This window comes from Aythya fuligula, chromosome 4 (genome assembly GCF_009819795.1).
Source record: "Aythya fuligula isolate bAytFul2 chromosome 4, bAytFul2.pri, whole genome shotgun sequence".
Classification (NCBI taxonomy): domain Eukaryota; kingdom Metazoa; phylum Chordata; class Aves; order Anseriformes; family Anatidae; genus Aythya; species Aythya fuligula.
In genome coordinates, this window is record NC_045562.1 from 63,945,642 (window position 1) to 63,966,018 (window position 20,377).

Here is a 20,377-nt window from a genome sequence, read left to right on the forward strand (position 1 = left end):
GCTAGAACCACCTTTTTTTTTTTTTTTTTTTTTTTTTTCTTCACTTTTTCATGGCAAGCAGGGTGCAAACTTTCATTCAGGTTGCAAGTTCCATCACCATCATCCAAGATTTTATTAGTTCTATATTAAACTACTGGAAAAAGAAACACAAGGTTATTTCAAAACCATGAAAATAATAAAAGCAAGGTATACATGTAGTTACAATAATTAACAAAGACTTGGAGCTGTGCAATGGAATTCATTTGATTTATTTGAGTGCAACTCAACTGAAAGAAACAAAATTCTTTATTTTATATGCATATATATCTCATTACTGAAATTAACAAGTGTCAGTCACTCTGATACTGTATCATGCAACAGACACCATAAATACTGATCTATTTTCTCCCTTAGTTAGCCTAATATCTTTGTTTTATTCCATAGTCTTTCTCAGCTTTTAATTAATAGTGACTTTTTGGGTGGAAAATGGTAAGTGGAAAACATGGTTCTTCTTGACTTTTCCAAAATGTTGAAAATCAATGAAACTGAAAGGAAATTCCCTCATATTGTTGTGGGATCACACATAATTTCATTCTGTGGATTTGTCTTTATGAAAAAATAGCTGAAGACAATAAAAACTGATTTTGGTTTCTGAAAAATATCTATTCTCTAAAACTGAAGTTCAAAGATAATATCTCAGATCACCTAAGTACATTGTAATAGTAAAATTAAGGAAATTATCAGGAAGTTGCAACATATGTTTTTTTCTTCTTGAGTAAAATATGACAAACTATTTCTAAAAGGGTAATAGTTATATTAGTGTTACTGAAGAAATTGTCCTTCTGAAACCACACCATTATCTCAGCTGGGCTTTGTGCTAGGAAAATGTCATTAGCTACAACACCAGGCTCCACAAGAGAGTTGGACATGTGATGTTTTAGAAGACAAGAATACAATACTTGTGATATCTTATTTACACAGAGGAAAAGGCAGTGTCTGATCTTGATGATATTTTGAACATTGGAAATGCTAGAGGTCACAGAGAGCTGTAATTCTGAGAATAAGTGGTGACCCAGTGGTGTTGAATTTTCACTGGAAGGGAGAAAAAGTACATACAGAACAGAAAAAAAAATAAAATAAAATAAAATTGTGATGAACAAAATACGCCATAAAATCTGACAGTTGGAGATTAAAAAAGCCTGAAGAGAATGATTAGTTTAGCAACAAGGTGTCAGTAAACTTAACTTGACCGTTCACTCTTTATTAGGATTGTGGTGCTAACATGATTTCTACATGGCTGATATGCCATTGATGGAACTGTTTCTTAAAACATCTTAATTTTGCCTCAGCTGAACTTCACATTGGTCTCAAGTGCAAAATTATCCCTTTCATTTTCCTTATGCAAAACATGCTGCAATCACTGTACTGTGATTTAAGATAAGGCTTATGATACAGTTAACTACAGAAAGAAAGTACTCTTTTTTCTTAATGAAGATCTGAAAATGTTACATCCCACTTTCTAACCATGTTAAATATAAAAACTGAGAAATTTGATCAATTGTTATAGTTATGTTTTTTAACCACTTATATGACTTACTAATAATCCAAGGCCATATAACTAACTCATGGCCAAATGCATTGTTTAATAATTTCTTTCTTATGGAAGTCCAATTTATAATTAAATCCAATAACAAAAGAAGTTGCTCTACTTGTTCAGAGCAATAAGGACCACTAGAGAAATACAGATAAACAGAATAGAAATTATAGAGACAACAAAAAATGTCCTTCTCATAGCTAATAATAAATGCTTTATTTCAGTTTCATAAAAAAAAAATCAAAATGAAAAAATGAAATAATTTATCAAGCTGATATATTTCAAAACCAGCCAGGCTTCAGCTCAATAATATGGTCAGGTTCTACTGAAATGTGACTTGAATTAAAACCAGATAATTATAGACTGCATCACCGATTTTCCAGTTGTACGTGGGAGCTGGCCTCAACTGGATGCCTGCAAGGTAAAGGACAAAGTCAAAATAAGCTTTCTTTAATTAAAATTCTTGTTAAAACTTGGTAAGATGAACAGGAAACATCAGAGGCTTGAAAGCAGGGGAGTGACCTGAAGAACACCAGCTGGTGATGGAGGGAAAAGCTGCTGAATTTTCCACACTGAATAAGTGAATGAGATGAACATAATGTTTTACATCTTTTCAATGTTGTGTTCAAGTCCTGTGAAAACTTAATGATCATCTTAAAGATTGCAGTCACTACTTGGGAAGGATGACTTGTGGGAACAAGATTTAAGTTGACATGACTTTGTGGAAGGCATTATCCTAAACTGACCATCTTGCCTATCACACCAGTAATGACCAACAGAATCTACAAGACAGCATTGCACTGTTAAAATCTTTGGGCTGGGAACAAACAAGCAAGTCATTTACAGAGAATCTTGCTTCTTTCAAACATCTGGATTACCCTAACTCTTACATGATTCAGCACAAAATTTGCTTTCCAGCAATAACAGCTTATTAATCCTTTGCAAAGTTATGCATTATTTATTTATTTATTTATTTATTTTATTTTAGTAACCAAATCCTAAAACTGCTGTATTCACAATTAACATCTTTGCTCAAGATGAGAGTCATCTGCTTTCAGATCTGTTAGTTCTGGATTTCATTTAGTCTCCAGCAATTACCAGGAAGATGGTTGCTATAGATGCAGTAATGAAAGGGGTAACCATGTTTCCTTGAAGACAGTGTAAGCAAGCATAAATAAACAAATGTTTAAATATATTATGCGATATTAATAGTGTAAATGAGATACCACTGCAAAAGGGAAAATAAGATTTTTGCCTCTTTCAGTGGCTTGATATACATCAATCTTATAACACTCTACTCATGATGTAGCTTGTATATACATATATATAATATATATATTACATATTATATATATTACATATATACATTACATATTATATATTATAATATATATATATTACATATATTATATAAGTGTATATATATATATTGATAAATATTTAACCTATTATTAGATTTATATTATTTTCTTCTTCATCATGATGTCAGTCATATTTTATTGTATTTGTTCATGTTACCACATTTTTACAGTGACAGTCTGTTTACATAATTTTGCTGATTACTCTTACGGCAATAATAGGCATATAGTTGAAGGTACATGACCAAAACCAGGAACATAGGAAAGTTTTAAGAAAAAAAATCCTGTTAAGTTGCAGTGAACTTTGTCAACTCCAGTTCACTGAATTTAGCTTTAAGTGAGATTCTTTTTTGACAAATGACTGTAAAATCTGTATCACACATTGTCATGTTTGTGTTTCAGTGACTCGAAATCAATTCTGTTCAGGATGTTGTTGGACTTTTTTAACCACCAGACCTACCAATGAACCAGAGATTTGAAGGTCATGCTGTGTTCAGTCTCATACAACACCAAACATAATGACATTTCTGAGAAATGAAATCTCTCGCTCACTCTCACAGCAAACCACTTCAATGTTTAGGACAGACTCTGTCAGATTTTCATGAAATGGGAGTAAATCCATTCTACTGACAAGCTAAAATGAAAATTTCCCAAACAAATGTATTATACATCTACAAAATAGTCTAAAAATATTAGAATTAGGTACTGTATTAAGGTGGCAAAGTCTAGAGGGGATGATCCTACTAAGAGCAAGCTTTCATCACTACAAAAGAATATAAAAGAATCACTGCACAGTGATTACTTGAAAAATACTATCCTTATATCGCTACATATTCTGTTAGCAGGTAGTATTTATTACTACCTATTACTAATTTATTATTCAATACCCACTTAAAAGATCTTACTTGTTCTAAAAAACACTGGGCAGTTTTCTCTTATAGATGTAATTGTAACTTTGTCTTGTTATGGTTAAGACAGGTTAATTATCTTTTTTCTTGGTTAAAGCAGGGATATGGGTTTTTTGGGGATACTGGGCATTGGATACATTGGGCCAGCATGGACTGATGAATAAAATTAATCGAGCTTGTTTTAATGGAAACTTTTTATTAGCTATTAAATATATTTGGTGTTTTAAGGGTAGAAGGTAAATATCACATGGTAAAATGACATTAATTGGAATCATTGTCATTTTTTTTTGTTATCTGATTTCTGATTCTGACTTAGCACTCTACAAACTGTACTCCTCTTCTCTCCTTTGTTTTGCAGTTAACTTTGACCATTTTCAAATATTGCGGGCTATTGGGAAGGGGAGTTTTGGAAAGGTAAGAATCAACTTATTTGTAGCAGTTAAAAATCTAATAGAGAATTCATTTGTATTTTTCCATCCTTGATCAGGTTAAAGGAACATACGTTTGTAGTCTTTTACTTCTAAAGAACTTCTCATCACAACCATACTGACTCTCATTATTCATTAAACCATTTCTGTTGCAATGTATTCACTAAGCTAATTGATTAAAAAATGATTATAATAATTAAGCCTTTTCAACGGGGATTAGGAAAGTTTAGAAGTCAGTCCCCAAGACAAGAATATACAAAAAAGTAAGAGCACACTACTTTTTTACACAGTCCAACAGAGAGCTCTTGTTCTGAAATCTTTGGACTCATTCAAGTCTCTAAAATAATCGAAATATTTTAAAGGCTCTTTGTATAGATTCAACGCGCTTCAGACTCTATAAACTGACATACACTGTAATTATGATCATTGAGTAAATGTTTGTTTAATTCAATGGGCTTTTGCTGAAACAGAGAAGATAAATGGTTTGTTTACACATGAGTAGATGACCTTTCTTTGCTATAATAAAGACTATAACAAGGTTTTAAATTTTAATATGGGTAAATACAAGGCCATGCAGCCAGAGAAAATCATATTATAAAAACATTAGAAACCATTACTTGCAGGAATACATTTGGATATGAAATATAACTTCAGTTACTGATCAAGCAATATCTCTCTAGATCTTATTTTAAATGATTCTTCAATATATGCCAGATGAGTGCTAGTGAGATACTGTATTTACACATTAAACTCTTACATAGGATTTTGTTGGTTTTTGGTCTTCCATGCATAAAAATTACTTCCAGTTTGCAGTAGGCTGAAATACTTTGTGAAGAACCTCATGGTCCTTCATGGCATGGTCCTTATCTGGTTCAGTATATTCCAAGAGAAGCCCTCTCTGAAGTTAACAGGAGAATATACTGCTAGTGCAAAATAGAGGTTAAGAATCCTTTAAAAGTCAGGGCAGCTGGAGATTTGTGACTGTCTATTATCACACTACGCTGATGGAATATCATGTTAAACCAAATAGAGGTCCATTGCTGGATTGAAGTTAGATCAAGAATAAACTATTAAAGGTATATCTAAATCATGCTGGTTGTCACAAAGATCACTGCACCCATCTTTCCTTGAAGCCTTCCCATTCACACCTCTATTGTCTTTGCCTTCTCAAAGGGGCCCTCATCTTACCATGTCATGCAGAAAAATAATATAAGCCTACACACATTTTATAGGTTTATTGTTTGATGGTGACCCATTGTACTCCATAGAAACATTCATAAAATTTTTCTAAACACTAAGACATTTCTAGAAACTTCTAATTTTCTAACAGGTTCATATGGCTGCAATGTCCTTGTGAACCTATTTAGATGATATGTGTGTGTGAGAACAGTTTCACTACCCTGAGAGAAAATGTTACTCATGAGTAGGGTCCCCTTTAAACTTGAATCCTTATTTTGTAGTTGTCAATGCAACAGAATAGTCCTTGGCATAACCGTCTTATTTTTCCCAAATGAATGCAAGTGTCTAACCAATCAGCTGATTTTTCCTTCTACAGACAGGGAAAGAAAGAAACACATTTCAAAATGACCTATTATACCACAGCCAAAAGCGCAACAGCAAATCAGTCACCATTTCAAGTGTCTTTCTCACTGAGTCAGTCTTGCTTTTAACATTCATTTAGAAGCCTCTTTGCTGGCAACTTTTCCTATTAACGTCTTTTTGGAAGTACCTGGCAGCAGAAAATGTCAACAAATGATGCAAAATCTTTAATCTCTATTGACTTGTTGTTTACTGTTTGGGGTATATTGTGCTCTAGCATCCTACAACATGTAAAAAGCCATGTTTGGTATTACACTTTCCTTAAACTGCTTTATTCCTTTATGATTACTCTGTGGCCTTCTGTTTTCTGACAGCACTAGAATTTTTTAAGGTATGTTCTAGCTTTTATTTTATTACTGTTGGTACAATTACATTTTCTCTCTCAATATTTCACAGAATCACAGAATGGTTTGGGTCAGAAGGGACATTAACGGTCACCCATTTCCAACCCCCCTGCCATGGGCAGGGACACTTCCCACTAGACCAAGTGGTTCAAAGCCCCATCTAACCTGGCCTTGAACGCTTCCAGAAATGGGGCTTCCGCAGCTTTTCTGGGCAACCTATTCTGGTGCTTCACTGCTCTCTGAGTGAAGAATTTCTTCTGAAGATCTAATCTAAATCTACCCTCTTTTGGTTTAAAGCAATTATCTGTTGTCCTATCACTACATACTCTTTTAAAAAGTCCCTCTTCAGCTTTCTTGTAGGCCTCCTTTAGGTACTGAAAGGTGACTATAAGGTCTTCCCAAAGCCTTCTCTTCTCCAGGCTGAATAACCACAACTCTCAGTCATTCTTCACAGGAGAGGTTCTCCAGCCCTCTGATCATCCTTGTGGCCCTCCTTTTGACTTTTTCCAACAGGTGCAAATAATTTTTATGTTGGGTGCCCCACAGTTGAATGCAGTACTTCAGGTCATCCATGTCAGTGACAAAGATGTTGCTGGTATCATTACTGACCCCTGAGGAATGTCACTCATTACTGATCTCCACTTGGACATTGACCACAATTCTTTGAATGAAACCATCCTGCTAATTCCTTACCTACCGAGTGGTCCGTCCCTCAAATCCATATCTCCAACCGAGTGGTCCATCCCTTAAACCCATGTCTCCAATTTAGAGAGAACGATATTGTGTGGGACGGTGTCAAATGCTTTGCACAAGCCCAGGCAAATGATGTCAGTTGCTCTTCCCTATCCACCAGTGCTGTAACCCCGTAATAGAAGACCACCAGATTTATCAGGCTCAATCTGCTCTTAGGTGAAGCCATGCTGGCTGTCATCAATCACTTCCTTATTTTCCATGTGCCTTAGTATAGTTTCCATGAGGATCTGCTTCATGATCTTGCCAGGCACAGAGGTAAGACTGACTGGTCTGTCGTTTCCTGGGTCTTCCTTTTTTTTCCTTTTTAAAAATCGGGGTTATGTTTCCCCTCTTCCAGTCAGTGGGAAATTCACCAGACTGTCATGAGTTTCCTTTGCATCTATGGATGCATCTAACCTGGTCTCATGGACTTGCACACCTTCAGGTTCCTTAGAAGGTCTTGAACCTTGTCTTGTCTTACAGTGGGCGGTCCTTAAATATTTCTTAAATTACTGTGGTTGCTACAGCAACCTTGGGCCTCAACAGGATATTGCTGCAGTAGGTATCTGATATAGCAGAGATTCCATGCATTTCAGCTTTCATTTGTGCACAGAGCTCAAGGTGATCCTCAGCACTTTCCATCATTCATTAGGGATGATTACTTCATCAGCTATTCTATATCCCTCCTGACTGGTTATAGAAAGCAACTTCCTTCCTTTACCTTTGGCATTTTCAATTCACAGTAGTAACATTTGCAATTGTACAAATTCCTGGTCCATTTGGTATCAAATGCTTTGTATTCCAAGAGCTTGCCTTTTCTGAGAAATAGTCTCCTGTTCTAAGCAACTGCCCTGGAACATGCTCTCTTCTTAAGGACGTTTAAATCAGTGCAGTATTCTACTCTGTAGCTTCTTCCCTAAGGAAGGTGAAGATACTTCACAGCAGTTGTGAAGAGCATAGGAAATGTGCATGGAGAGAAGAGATAAAAAGGAGCATGCTAATTTCTGGAAACAATCAGGCATGATTTTCTTAGTTTGGAAAGGGGTTCTTAAGAGTTCAGGTTGCACCCTAGTAAAGGAGATGACGAAGTTGAGCTCTGAGCCTGTGTAGCACCATTTCACACTGAGTGACATGCAAGCTATGGCAGGATGATGTATGATCACTCACCAAAAACTTGTCCAGTCTTCCTGGGCACATGTATACATACCTAGTGTATATATCCCAGTGTATATATCTGTATCCATCAGTGTATATATATACTTATACAGACCTTTGAGATATTGCCACAATGACAGAGGTATCCAGGCTGTGATAGGTATGTGGCACTCCTCTAAAAGTGTCTTTGCTGGCTTCAGTGAACTTGCTTTGCTAGGTTAATGAAGATAGCTCTTTTCTTAAACCTTGGTGTCCATTGAATGTGTTGGAAATAAATTCTCTCTCTCTCTCTTTTTTTTTTTTTTTAATATATATAATTTTTTTTGAAGACCTGTAGGCTGATTATGCTTTACATAGTTCAGCTGTTAGTATTTCTAAACTCATTTGAGATATGCAAGGTCAGAAATTATTTCTTCCAAAGAGCTTTTATTCACATATTAAATGTTTTTCTTCTAAGTAAATTTAAAAGTGGACAGTTTAAAATCCTCAAAACAGAAATTCCAAACACTGGCCTAAGCAGATATTTCTCTATGCCATGTCATAATTTAGAACCATTCTCTTACATTTAATCTGGCTAATTTGTCTATTTTGTTATATGTGGAGCCATCATTCCTATCAACTTAAATATCCCCCCAAAACTGGATATTTATCCTCTCAGTAACTATGATACTGAATAGGAATGAAATACAAGAATTATCATTGTTCTTTACCATGATAGTAACAATATAATTGGTTCTGCAGGCTTACTGCTGCAAAATAATTTGTATTCAGGTGAAACAAGTTTTAAAGGATGTTATAGTACCAATTTTCTTTAAGTTCTCTGTTCATGTGAGCAGGTATAGTGAACAATCTGACCTGCTTAAATTAAATTCAAATTATAATGTGAACGTACAGACTCTTTTTCCTGTTTGTCTAAGATGCTGAGATGCAGGACTTAGTTTTGATTAATTTGGTGGTATAAAACAGTGACTTCCTTTGCTGAAGTAATTGAAATTGCACTGGTGTAAAACAGATGGGAGCCCAGAATCACGTCTGCACTGATCAAGTGTACTTTACTAAATAATATGCAAAGTATTTCAGAAAAAAAATAAAAATCTGCTGCTATCCTTAAAGCAATATAATGCACTACTACAGAATATTAATATTGTTTGTCAGTGTAGCCACCTTTTTCTTTAGCTTGAGTTAATATGAAACGATACTAAGCAGATGCTTGGTCCCTTCTCCAGCTGTTATGCTTTGCTCAGGGGAATGTGGGAATGAATTTCCCTGTTTCAAGGGAATTCCCTAACAGTGTAAATCCAAACTTATGACATCCATTCTCCAGCTTCTTTGTGTATATCTTTCCAAGACTGCCTGTAGGCTGAGACTATGATCATTAATTTTTTAGAGTATCTGGGTAAGAAAAAACAAGGTAGCAATATTTCAAGCCCATACTTCATAGCAGTTTTGTCAATTCACAAACTCAGTGTGAAACATACAGCTGATTTCTATCTTGTAGTTCCCTATGTCTAGGTGAGTCTCTTCTGCCTATGCAGTGCCACAGTCCTCTCCTGGACTGTAATTACTCATGGCAGCTGTATGTACCTCACTTGGTCTACTGACCTGACATCCACAAGGCATAAGTACAGAAGAAAGGCTGAGGTGGGTTCTCCAGCTGTTAACCCTCCACCTAACAGAAATCCTGCACAGAGGATTTTTCTCTGGCTGCAGTTTTGAGTCTCATATGATTCATGACCTTTCATGAAACCATATTATATGGTAGTTTGAGAAGTCAAAGTACTGATATACCAAACTCAGGCAAAAAATGGCTTTATTGAAACTAAGTACTCCTGTTCTCTCTGGACTGAGCACATGACAGCTAGAAATCTTTTGAGGTTAATGAGAAAGAGAAGGGAAGAGCTTCTCTGAATCTGCCTATGGTTGCTCCTGTGTAGCAGTTTGCAGCCTGTGGCAGCAAACCAGTAGTAAATTCGGGCCCATAACAGCTTGTGTGATCTATTAATCTGTAAATCAGACTGGATCTGTATGTGCTCTATTTTTTTGCATGTGAAATCACAGGAAACCAAAGATGGTGGTTAGAAGTGGACCATAGCATATTTTTCTTCTGAAAAGTGTAGTTTAGTCCTGCAGTCCTAACCTATGGGTTTTCTTCCTCTGGTTCTAAGGGTAAGTGGCTCTAATTCACACTGGTGAAATTTCTTTTAACTTGTTAGTTCTGAAAACAATTAATTTTTCCTTTCTGACAAATATATATATATATATATAAAACAAACAAACAAAAAAACAACTCTGTGTTAACAGTTATGACATATAGCCCTTTTAAGAAAGGGAATATTTTCACATGAGACTTTTCAAAACTAAGGACCAGTTGACTCCAAAGAAAATTAATGAGGATTTGTATTACACACATTTTGACTTGCCTACATCCAAGCTAGTCATCTACAGTCACTTTAGAGGGACTTAAGAAGAGAAGACATCCTTCTAGAGGTGGTTTCCTGGATCTATTTAGACCCATACCTTAGGCAGAGATGGATGTGTCTGTCTATCCCTGCTGACTCTGAAGCTATACTGGGTTTGAAGTATCTCCTACACAGACTGATGAAGCAGTGATATCAATTCAAGCAAGGCACAATCTGGGATCTGGTAAATGATATTCACAGAAAAATTGAAAGAGAATGTTTTCGTAATGTTGGCAAGACAGGCTTCTATGCTGATATGTGTAAATAAGACAACTCTGCTCAGACTTCCACAATAATGAGTCATAGAATTTGTTTGTTGAGGTGCCAGAGCACCTGTTTGTCCCTATTTTAAATAACTCCTTTGAAAATAATTTTAACCATAAACAAATAAAACAACAACAAGAAAACAACATAAACATTCTCCATTAAGACTGCACATGTGAGGTGAGCTGGAGGGCTTTTTCTTTCTTTCCTGCAGCAGTGGTGTATTTTCAGCTCATTAACATCCTGCTCAGAAGAAGAGATGACAGCCAGCAGGTAAAATGTCAGGGAGGATCTTCACTACTATTCAACATTGACATAGCAATGTCAAACATTTTTCACAATAATATCAATGTGATTGTAGCTTGGATTTCCTTATTTCCAACAGAGCAAATTTATATATTAATGAAAATCCCATTGATTCTGAAAATCATAAAAGATCGGTATATATATACATTGCTAGAAAATGTTTGCTATGATTCTAGCAACAGAAAGCCTGCTTTTACCTTGAATGTTTTCAGCTGTGATGAATACACTTGTCTTTACTGGAAGGTGAGAGAAATGAATACATTCTCGAGTCACACAAGTGTTTTAAAACTGAATCTATTTACATTACCTATTTAGGTGCTGTATATGATTCTAGTTTAGCCCATTTGTGTAACTTGTCAATTCTCAGTTGACTAAAGCCCCATTCCTAGTCTTCAATTGTTTAATGGAAAGGCTTATCATGTAATGAAAGGAGAGACTTCCACAAACAGTTCAGTCTCAGCCAAGCTTCATATGAAAATCACACCATAAATTCATATAATTGAATGAAGTTCTAGACTTAGGTTCTGAGCCAAGATCTATAAACATAATATTTTATAATGTAGAAACATTATACTTTATAATGTGATTCACTAAATGGGAGTGTCCACATAATCTCAGACAGGATATCAGGAATTGCCACAATGAATTCTGCTTACACTTTTTAAGAACTTGTGGAAGCTCCAACTACTCCTTTCCATCCCTCCATTTCAGTTCAGACCCACATATTGTCTCTTCCATAAAAAGTCCAACATCACTTCCCAATAGTTCCACAGCTTGGCTTCTTTCTATATCATTTTTAACATTTACTTATCTTAAGCACATGACAAACATTCGGACATTCCATAATAGTCCCAGGGAAGAAAATGAAATAAAATTTTGGTATTTACCATTGTGCAACATTGATGGGCTCAAGACAAAACACTGACATCCATATTTTACTTAATTAGCAGAACACCTCCTGATCTAGGAGACATAGTTAGAAACTCCGCTTAAGCACATCTTATAATTATATGTTTAAACTACTCTATTAACTCCTATCTTTGGAGTAGATTTGAGCTCGAGAACACACTTCCTAGAAAAAGAGTTGCAGAGAAATAATTGTGGTTCAGTTTCACTGAGACAATTCCTCTTGAAGGCACTGGAAAAAGGTAGAGCAAGTAAAATATGATGATTGTACGTTCCTGGAACCTTCCCTCTAAGATTAAGATAGAAGTGACAATGGAGTACCTCTCTCTAGGCCCCTCATCCTTCTCCTGGTGGTTCATTACCAGGCATAGAATTCAGATGACATCTTTTAATGTCAGAGAGGAGGTTTCAGCTGTTGAAAATTGCCTCAGTTGTTCCAGATCATTTCTGAATTCTGTGTACCCCAAACCCTTTTTTTTTGTTTTGTTTCTTTTGTTTGTTGGCACAGTGTTGTAATTTGATCTCTGAGCATTAATTTTAGGTAGGTATATATATATTCATATATTATAGTATGTGCATGTGTGTAGGTGTGTATGTACATATATAGTACATATATATATATAATAATAATAGTGTCCATACCAAATAAATTCTTCATACTCTTGAACTTAGGCACCACAGAGCTATGATACTGAAATCAGATGCTTTCAGTGCATATATATATATATACCCTGATGATGAAAAATTCTGATTAGAGCCTAGGCTCTATCAGCAATAGAAATGTTGCACCAAAATAAATGTTTCCGCTAATATTTTATTGGCTGTCAAGACACACTGGATCTGTCAGTTTAAAAAGCCCTGATCAATTAATGGGAAAGGTGTGTGCATGTAGGGCTTTTATGAAGAGAAGATTCACACCACCTTTGGGGATGAGATGTACATCTATAATATATTTCTGTGTTGAGAAATATCATATTTAAAATGATGGTTCTTAGATGTGGTGCAAGTTACAGTCTCCAGCTTTCTTCACAAGGAAAGCTACCACAATAACAAATGAAAATACATAAATAAAAATAAATAAAAATCCAGACATGTTACATGGGTGTTCTTAAGATTTTTGTGCTGCATTTACAAATTTTTTTGGCTTTTGTCAAAAAAGGTAAACCATGTTAAATCAAAGAAATTCACTGTCATTGCAATTTTGACTTCAAAAATAATATGATGAACTTCTGTATGAAAAAATTCATTTAAATAATAATGAGGGAGAATAATTTTGATACTAAGATTAAATATTGAGCCTTCTGAACATAGCAATAATCACAATGGGGGTATCAACCAGTAGGAATGAGGACAGTAATTGTGCGTTTTCCTAAGCAGGAGGCAATAATTTCTGTGACTAACAAAATAGACAGTGATTCAAGCAATTCAAGTGTATTACTCCTAGAATAAATTCTGGAAATTATTGTGCCACTTTTTTGGGTTTCTCATTCTGTAAGGACATCTGTTCTTTTGTTAATTCATTAATTGAAGTCTAATCCTGCTTAGCTATAACATGAACTTTCCAAAGTTTTTCTTTGGTTGTTGTATTCAGATCTCCTTAGAATCTTGAATAAAAATGTGAAAAAATATATATATTTTTCCAAAGTCACAACTGAATTTCCTTTTGTAGGTTTCAAACTTTGCCTTTTTCTTTGCTGTCAATTAGGTGTGCATTGTACAGAAGAGAGACACCAAGAAAATGTATGCCATGAAATACATGAATAAACAGAAATGTATTGAGAGAGATGAAGTTCGAAATGTTTTTCGGGAGCTACAGATAATGCAAGGCCTGGAGCATCCCTTCCTAGTCAATCTGTGGTAAGAAAATCTGAAATTCTTTCAAGGGTCTCTTGTTTGCTCCTTATTGCTGAATCATTTCAGGCTATGGAAGGTTGGAAAATGGAAAAGTATGAAAAAAAAATATTGGTGACCTCTTTTTTAAGGTATTTTGGTTTTTAAGAGCTTTTTATTTTTCATGAATACTTAAAAAGTGCCCTTTTACATCGGAATATTTAAACATCACATTCACCTTTGCATTTCTAGTGTGGTTTCTCTTCATGTTGTTACAGTAGCACATGGTGTACACTGTAGTTCTGTCCAGCTTCATCATTTCTTTTTGAAAATACCTGGATTAAACAACTGTTATAAGGTTGTGAAATATCAAAACCAACTATTCCATTAAAAATGTTTTGAGTCAATTCACAGAAAATTTGAAATTCAACTACTGTTTTAAAAATGGGTGACCTGGAACAACAGAAAAGCATCTTTTCAGTACCTGGAATTTTTCCTATCTTTCCTATAATAACCACTGAAAACCTCATTCACATATGAGTATGAGAAAATGTCGGTCAAGTAATGAGTAGTTTCAGCTACACCACCAACTTAAAATATTTGGTGTTTTTTATGTAGTGACAGTTATAATGGGATGCAGACTTTTCCTCTTATCTAAAAATGATCTATATAATTAAAAAAAAAAAAAAAGTATACATAGGATACATAAATCATGATGATATGATTTTTTCCAGTTTTTGAATAGCTTGATTGGCTGTAGATGGTCAGAGTGCATACGGTTTTGTGAGTTTTAGCTGTCATGCTGGAGGTCATTGTTTTTTGCTCTTACTTTACTTCACTGTACAGGTGAGCAATTTCTTGTAGACATCTTAGTGCTTTTCAAGAGCTAAGAGCCAAATGATTTTCTTACTTTGGGGAGCATAGTTTTAGTATAATTGCACCCACTTATACCAGCAGAGAATTTGATCCCAAAAGTCGTTTGAAAAGGACCTAATCATATACGTGTGTCTCAAGTGCTCTACTCTTGACATGGATGATCATACTTGAGCTAACCTAATGTCTTGTTGGAAGGTTAAAGAAAAATTGCACACATTGTAAGTGTAATACAAAATTTTCCAAGGTTCCAGCAATATATACTCTAGGGATTTCATCACCAAAATAGTGGTATCTCTGATCTTAAGAGCCTGTGGAATTTTCTTTCATGTGTTTGTATAATGTCTTTTGAACCCATGAAAACTTCTATTCTTTAACGAGACAGGGCAAAGATTTCCACTGTTTACCTAAACACTGTGCAGAAACAGAAAAACATTGATGTGATTGACAAGATACTTCAGTAAGCATAATGATGGTGAAGAATTAAATATTGAATATTTATCGTGAAACAAAAAATATGCTAGATTACAATTACAGAATTAAAATCAGCTAACAAACTTTCATTCTTCCTATTTTCATGCCAAAAATTAAACATGGAATAGGCAATGGTTTAAAATGTGTTTGATGTAATGATGATTTTTGTTTCAAATAATTAATTTATTCTTCTCATGCTTCTGAGATATTGTCACAAGATCTCAAGACTCAAATGTTATACTAGAAAGATAACTCCAGAATTAACAAAAAATTTCAGGCAAAAAGGACACTATTCAAAATATACCAGTGCATGAATAGTGTTCCACATTCAGTGTCTCTAGCAATGCTTATAGCTGACCAATCTGTCTGGGGTACTTATTTGGGAAAATTACAAGATTTTTCTTTGAAGAGAAGGCACAGAAGAATCCTGCCCACCCTGTCAGATCATGTAATAAGGGACAGGACACCTGCCACAGATAGGGCCTGTAATTCATCACCTGCATTAACTCTTGACACATCGCCAAGGTTATTTTTCAAGCTTATGATATGAGAGAAGATAATATGTAATAGCCTGAAGACTTACATCTAGATCTAAAAGCACTAGCCACATTCAATGGGTAGTCCGGTGAAGACATGCGATTGACTTATACAATCATAAAGCCCTTGTTGCTGTAGCATATACAGTGCTTTGTAGCCTGAAATGTCCATGTAGACAGCCTTTGATTATCCTTATGGCTAAAACATGATCATGCAAGGTACTTCTAACCTAGTAGGGAAAACAGCATCTGGGAGCATTTCCAAGCACTGCCTGGTTCAGCTGGACCAACCCTCGGCATGCACATCTCCCATGTGAGCCAGCCATTTCCCAAAGAAGCTCTTGGGATAGTTCCAGAGTCACACCGTTCCAGTGATCACCCTGGTGTGGCTGGCACAGCAGTAGGGACTTCTTAGCAGAGGCAGAAGTTCTCTGCCATCTGGTCTGAAATGCTCCCCAGCATGTTTAGTCTACTACTATAACCAGAGCAGCTAAGCTCTGGTTATATATAATCTCTAGTTATATAATCTCTGGTTATATAATCTCTAGGATACCCTACCCTAGGGCTCTCTCTCCGTTCTTCCTACTGAAAGTGGACAACCGTGTGGTCAAACCCCAGATATGTGTGACATTGATGATTGAGGGATTTGGACATGCACAATTAGAGCTGTAGAAAATTAACCAGAAACAATATTATTGACAAATACATAATATTTTCAGCTGAAGTGTTCACCTTAAACACTAAACATTCAAATTTCCAGCAAATTTCCAAGCCTTGACTCCAGAGTGAGCTACCAAACCACTTGAGAGCCTATATTACACCAAAGGAAATTTTTGAAACCAAGCCTCCCCAGAATTAATCTTGTCTACCCCAAATAGCTTTTTCTTTTTACTAAGACCATAATATGATTCTATAATTAGCCTTGCACAATCATAAATGCATTTAAAATAGCTTCTGATATATTTCTGGAGTGTCTCCTCTTGCAGATGACAGTCACATAATCCCAACCTTCAAACGCTCTATCTCAACTTTTGCCTGAGTTTCAAGATATTCTACACCTTGTCTTCAAATAATGACTTTTGTTGTTGAACTACCAGGGCAAAACACAAAAATCACAACTGATCCATTAATACCAGTTACACTTGTTTTAACAGTTCAAAGCCATATGAAGCTATTAAATATATTAAACATGTTGCATTTATTTAATAATTGAAACTGTTTTGTATATTTACTAGAATGAAAATTGGAACACTGCAAGTACAAATGGAATATTCCTTAAATATACTTTATGTGTTCCCAGCAATAATCTCTTAAAATAATAGCATTTTCATTGATTGTGAATTAGCAGCCTGTTTAATGTATTTTCACTTGCAGTCTAGATACAATAATAATTTGCATCCAATCTGCTTACATTGTAGCTATAACGTATATTAGTGGTGCACAGCTTTTCAAAAATGTTTAAATCATAGTGTATATGTTTTTTTGCATTAAATTTTCACCGGATAAAGACCAAAGGAACAGCCTTAGGAACTGTAGTAAAGTTTGTACAAAATACTTTGTGTGCTTATAGTTAAACAGTTTTGTAGTCTATGAAAAAAAAACAAAAAACAAAAAACAAACAAACAAGCAAACAAAAAACCACACACAACCAACCAAACAAACAGGAATCTGGCTGCCCAGGCTGAGCAGAACCTACAGCCTGTGTCTCCTGCTTTCCAGGAGTTATGGTAGTGCAAACAGCATTTTTCTGATATAAATATATCTTATTTGCCCCCTTGCCATCTTTTATCTGGAAGGGATGATGAAGAAATAGGGAATTTATTATCAAAATACTTGCAATTTTTATAAAGTATCATTTTCTATAAGACTTCGGTATCATCAGGTTATTTTTTTTATGATTCCTATAAAAATTAAAAGAATAAAATATATAATACATAAGAAATTTTATATAATGTCAAATCTTCAAATTCATACTGAAAAACATAGTTGGAGAAAATTCCACTGTTGGTAGTTTTTCTTGAGTTTGTGGGACTCTTACCAGAACTGCTGATTTTCAAATGGTAATCATTCAACTTTTCAAGATATAGAATAAAATGAATATAGCATTAAATCTCAAAACAGTTCCTTGAACCAAAGGGAATACTAACTAATCACACTGATCTTTCTTTGAGGAATTGCATCATGGAAGAGAAAAGTTGGCAACTCAAGAAACAAACATGAAGACAAGAAACCCCTGTAGTTATACATTTATAACTGCACAAAGAGGTAATGAGACATAGTTAAATGTCAGTTAAATCCTTCTGTGAAGAAAGAGAAAAGGAAAGAATTTAAAACTTCTGTAGTGGGTAATCTGTTAATATCCATCTGTAACCCCAGTATATACCAGAATACAGAACAGCTAATATAAAACAAGGTTAGCATCTTGACTCCAAAAATTCTCTATTAAAAAGCTTTTTGAGGCTCATGCATCTTCTCTGAGCTTTATTAAATTTAACTTCACAGTCTGAACTTATAAATAATATTATTTGAAGTATGAACTGTCTTTTATAACATCTGACACAGAAAAGAATCATTCTTCTGTAAATGTCCATAATAGCTTGGAGGATAACTGTTTTTCAGGAAGGTCTTGGGATAGATTTATAACCTTCATTTTAGAAATGAAATTGAATAAATGCTTAAAGATATGTGAGCCTTGTACCCAGTTTTATCACTGTTAGAGGCATTTCTGGTAATAGAGATTTCTTCTTAAAATGAAAAGCAGTCCTGTTTTTTATCAGACCCTTTGTATGTTATGTGTATTTTGAGCACAGATGAATGAGCTGTAGAAATGTCAGCCCCTAACACAGTCCCATCTGGGACTACAACATGCTCCTCCAGGATCTAGCATTTTATACTGTATTTATCCTTCCCCAAATATCTGAACGTCCCTTGAGCAAGATAAGTAGCATTTCTGAAAGGATCCATATTTTAAATATCTTTCTCACACCATGCATTAGGACTGAGCCAAGATCCAAGTTACTCCTTATCTACCAATGTGGTTGTCACTTGGCACTATGTTCAAACATGAGTAGATACACTGGCTACTTTGCAAATAATACAGTCTGGCAAAAAAAAAAAAAAAAAGAAAAAAAAAGTTTTTGACAACAACAACAATAAAAAGCTATCAAAATGCTTATTATTTTTTTTTCCTGATGATTTTGATCAGAAAAATATGTTTTGTGGACCATTATTCCTCAAAACTTCTGGAACATTAAAGTGATCTTATTTGTATTTCTTTTTTTTTTGTTTTTTTGTTTGTTTTTTTTTTTTTTTTGTTGTTGTTGTTGTTTTTTTTTTTTTTGTTAGCTTAAAGCTGTTATGTCCTTTTTTAAATTGTTAGAACATTTTCAAAGGCAGCAGAGGGAGACAAATGAGGATTTACTTTTGCTAGCTTGCAGGTCATTTCCTAGTATAGCCAGAACAATATACTTGATATATTTAACAACCCATAAAGAAGTGTTAACTGCATTCACAGAGTGGCTCTATACTTTGAAGTATTTTTCTTTCTACTCATCAGTTTCTGGAAAATGCATGTATTTTGTAAGATAGACCTATAAGAGTATATTACTCCTACCAGCTGCAATAAGACTAAGTTTTGAACACAGTGAAAAATGGAAGTAAAGAACATGTCATAGTAGAAAAGTTTATGGATATGTGAATTTACATATTACTCCAATCAATCTTCAAAATAAAATGAAAAAAAAAAAAAAAGGTAAAAGAAGGAAGGAAAAAAGAGATGGAGAGAAGAAATTGTCTATTCAGTCTCAAGTGCTGGATGGATAATGTACAGACATGTACAAATATCACTTCCCTGAGAAAGTGCTGTCTCTAGATTAGACAGGAAGGAATAGCATCGTGGACTGCCCCATAACACAGCTTTTCTCCTCAGACTGGAATAAAAAATGTGTGTGAACCTACAAACACAGAGAAGCAAGCACACCTGGTCAAACGTCCTGCTGCTGGCTGGAGCTATAAAGAACTCATACAGGTGCACCAGTTACCTATCAGAGACCTGGAGCACCAACCGTAGGTGGTTCGGTTCAGTTCTAGGTGAGTTTCCTTAGTGGCTGCACTGTTGCGGCTGTGAGACTTGCCCTGATTTAGCAGATCTAATCTAAAGAGAAAATGTTTTATAAGACATGGAAAAATTATTTTCTGAGATCTAATATGGCCAGCTTTCTGAGCTTCATGAGTCTCCAATCCAAAGGCTATGAGTAAAAGCCATGATCTAACATAAAAATGATTTAATATTTTTGGAAGGGAGTGAGGGCTTGTGGTGTTTCCTGTTAGGGCTCTATGCTGGGTTTGCAACTAGCCTGACGGCCTCTGCAAGGTATAGCTTGCTGCTGAAAATGAAAGTCAGTCCATAATGATGTCTGTCTTTCTAAAGTATATGGTGGATCCCCAAAAGGTCATGAAACAGCAGATCCTGACAAACAATCAGTCTTTCTGGAGAGTAATGAGGGTGTCTAATGCTCTTAGCTTTCTTTTGGTTATGCTCAGCTCCTCTGAGCTTATTCCATGTTGCTAATTTTTTTGAACGTACTCCTGCAGATGAGAGCTGGGGCATGAGCATTCCCAGGAAAACCCCAG

The 20,377-nt window shown here is 35.0% G+C and overlaps 1 protein-coding gene across 2 annotated transcripts in view; it reads left to right on the top strand.

The window, feature by feature from the left end:
• STK32B (serine/threonine kinase 32B) overlaps positions 1 to 20,377 on the top strand; it is a 178,855-nt gene that overhangs the window by 29,640 nt on the left and 128,838 nt on the right. For both annotated transcript variants that reach the window (XM_032186412.1, XM_032186411.1), the window contains exons 2-3: positions 4,198 to 4,253; positions 13,738 to 13,889. In XM_032186412.1, coding sequence (XP_032042303.1) covers positions 13,771 to 13,889 — 119 coding nt within the window. In that variant the 5' untranslated portion in view covers positions 4,198 to 4,253; positions 13,738 to 13,770. The remainder of the gene's footprint in view (positions 1 to 4,197; positions 4,254 to 13,737; positions 13,890 to 20,377) is intronic.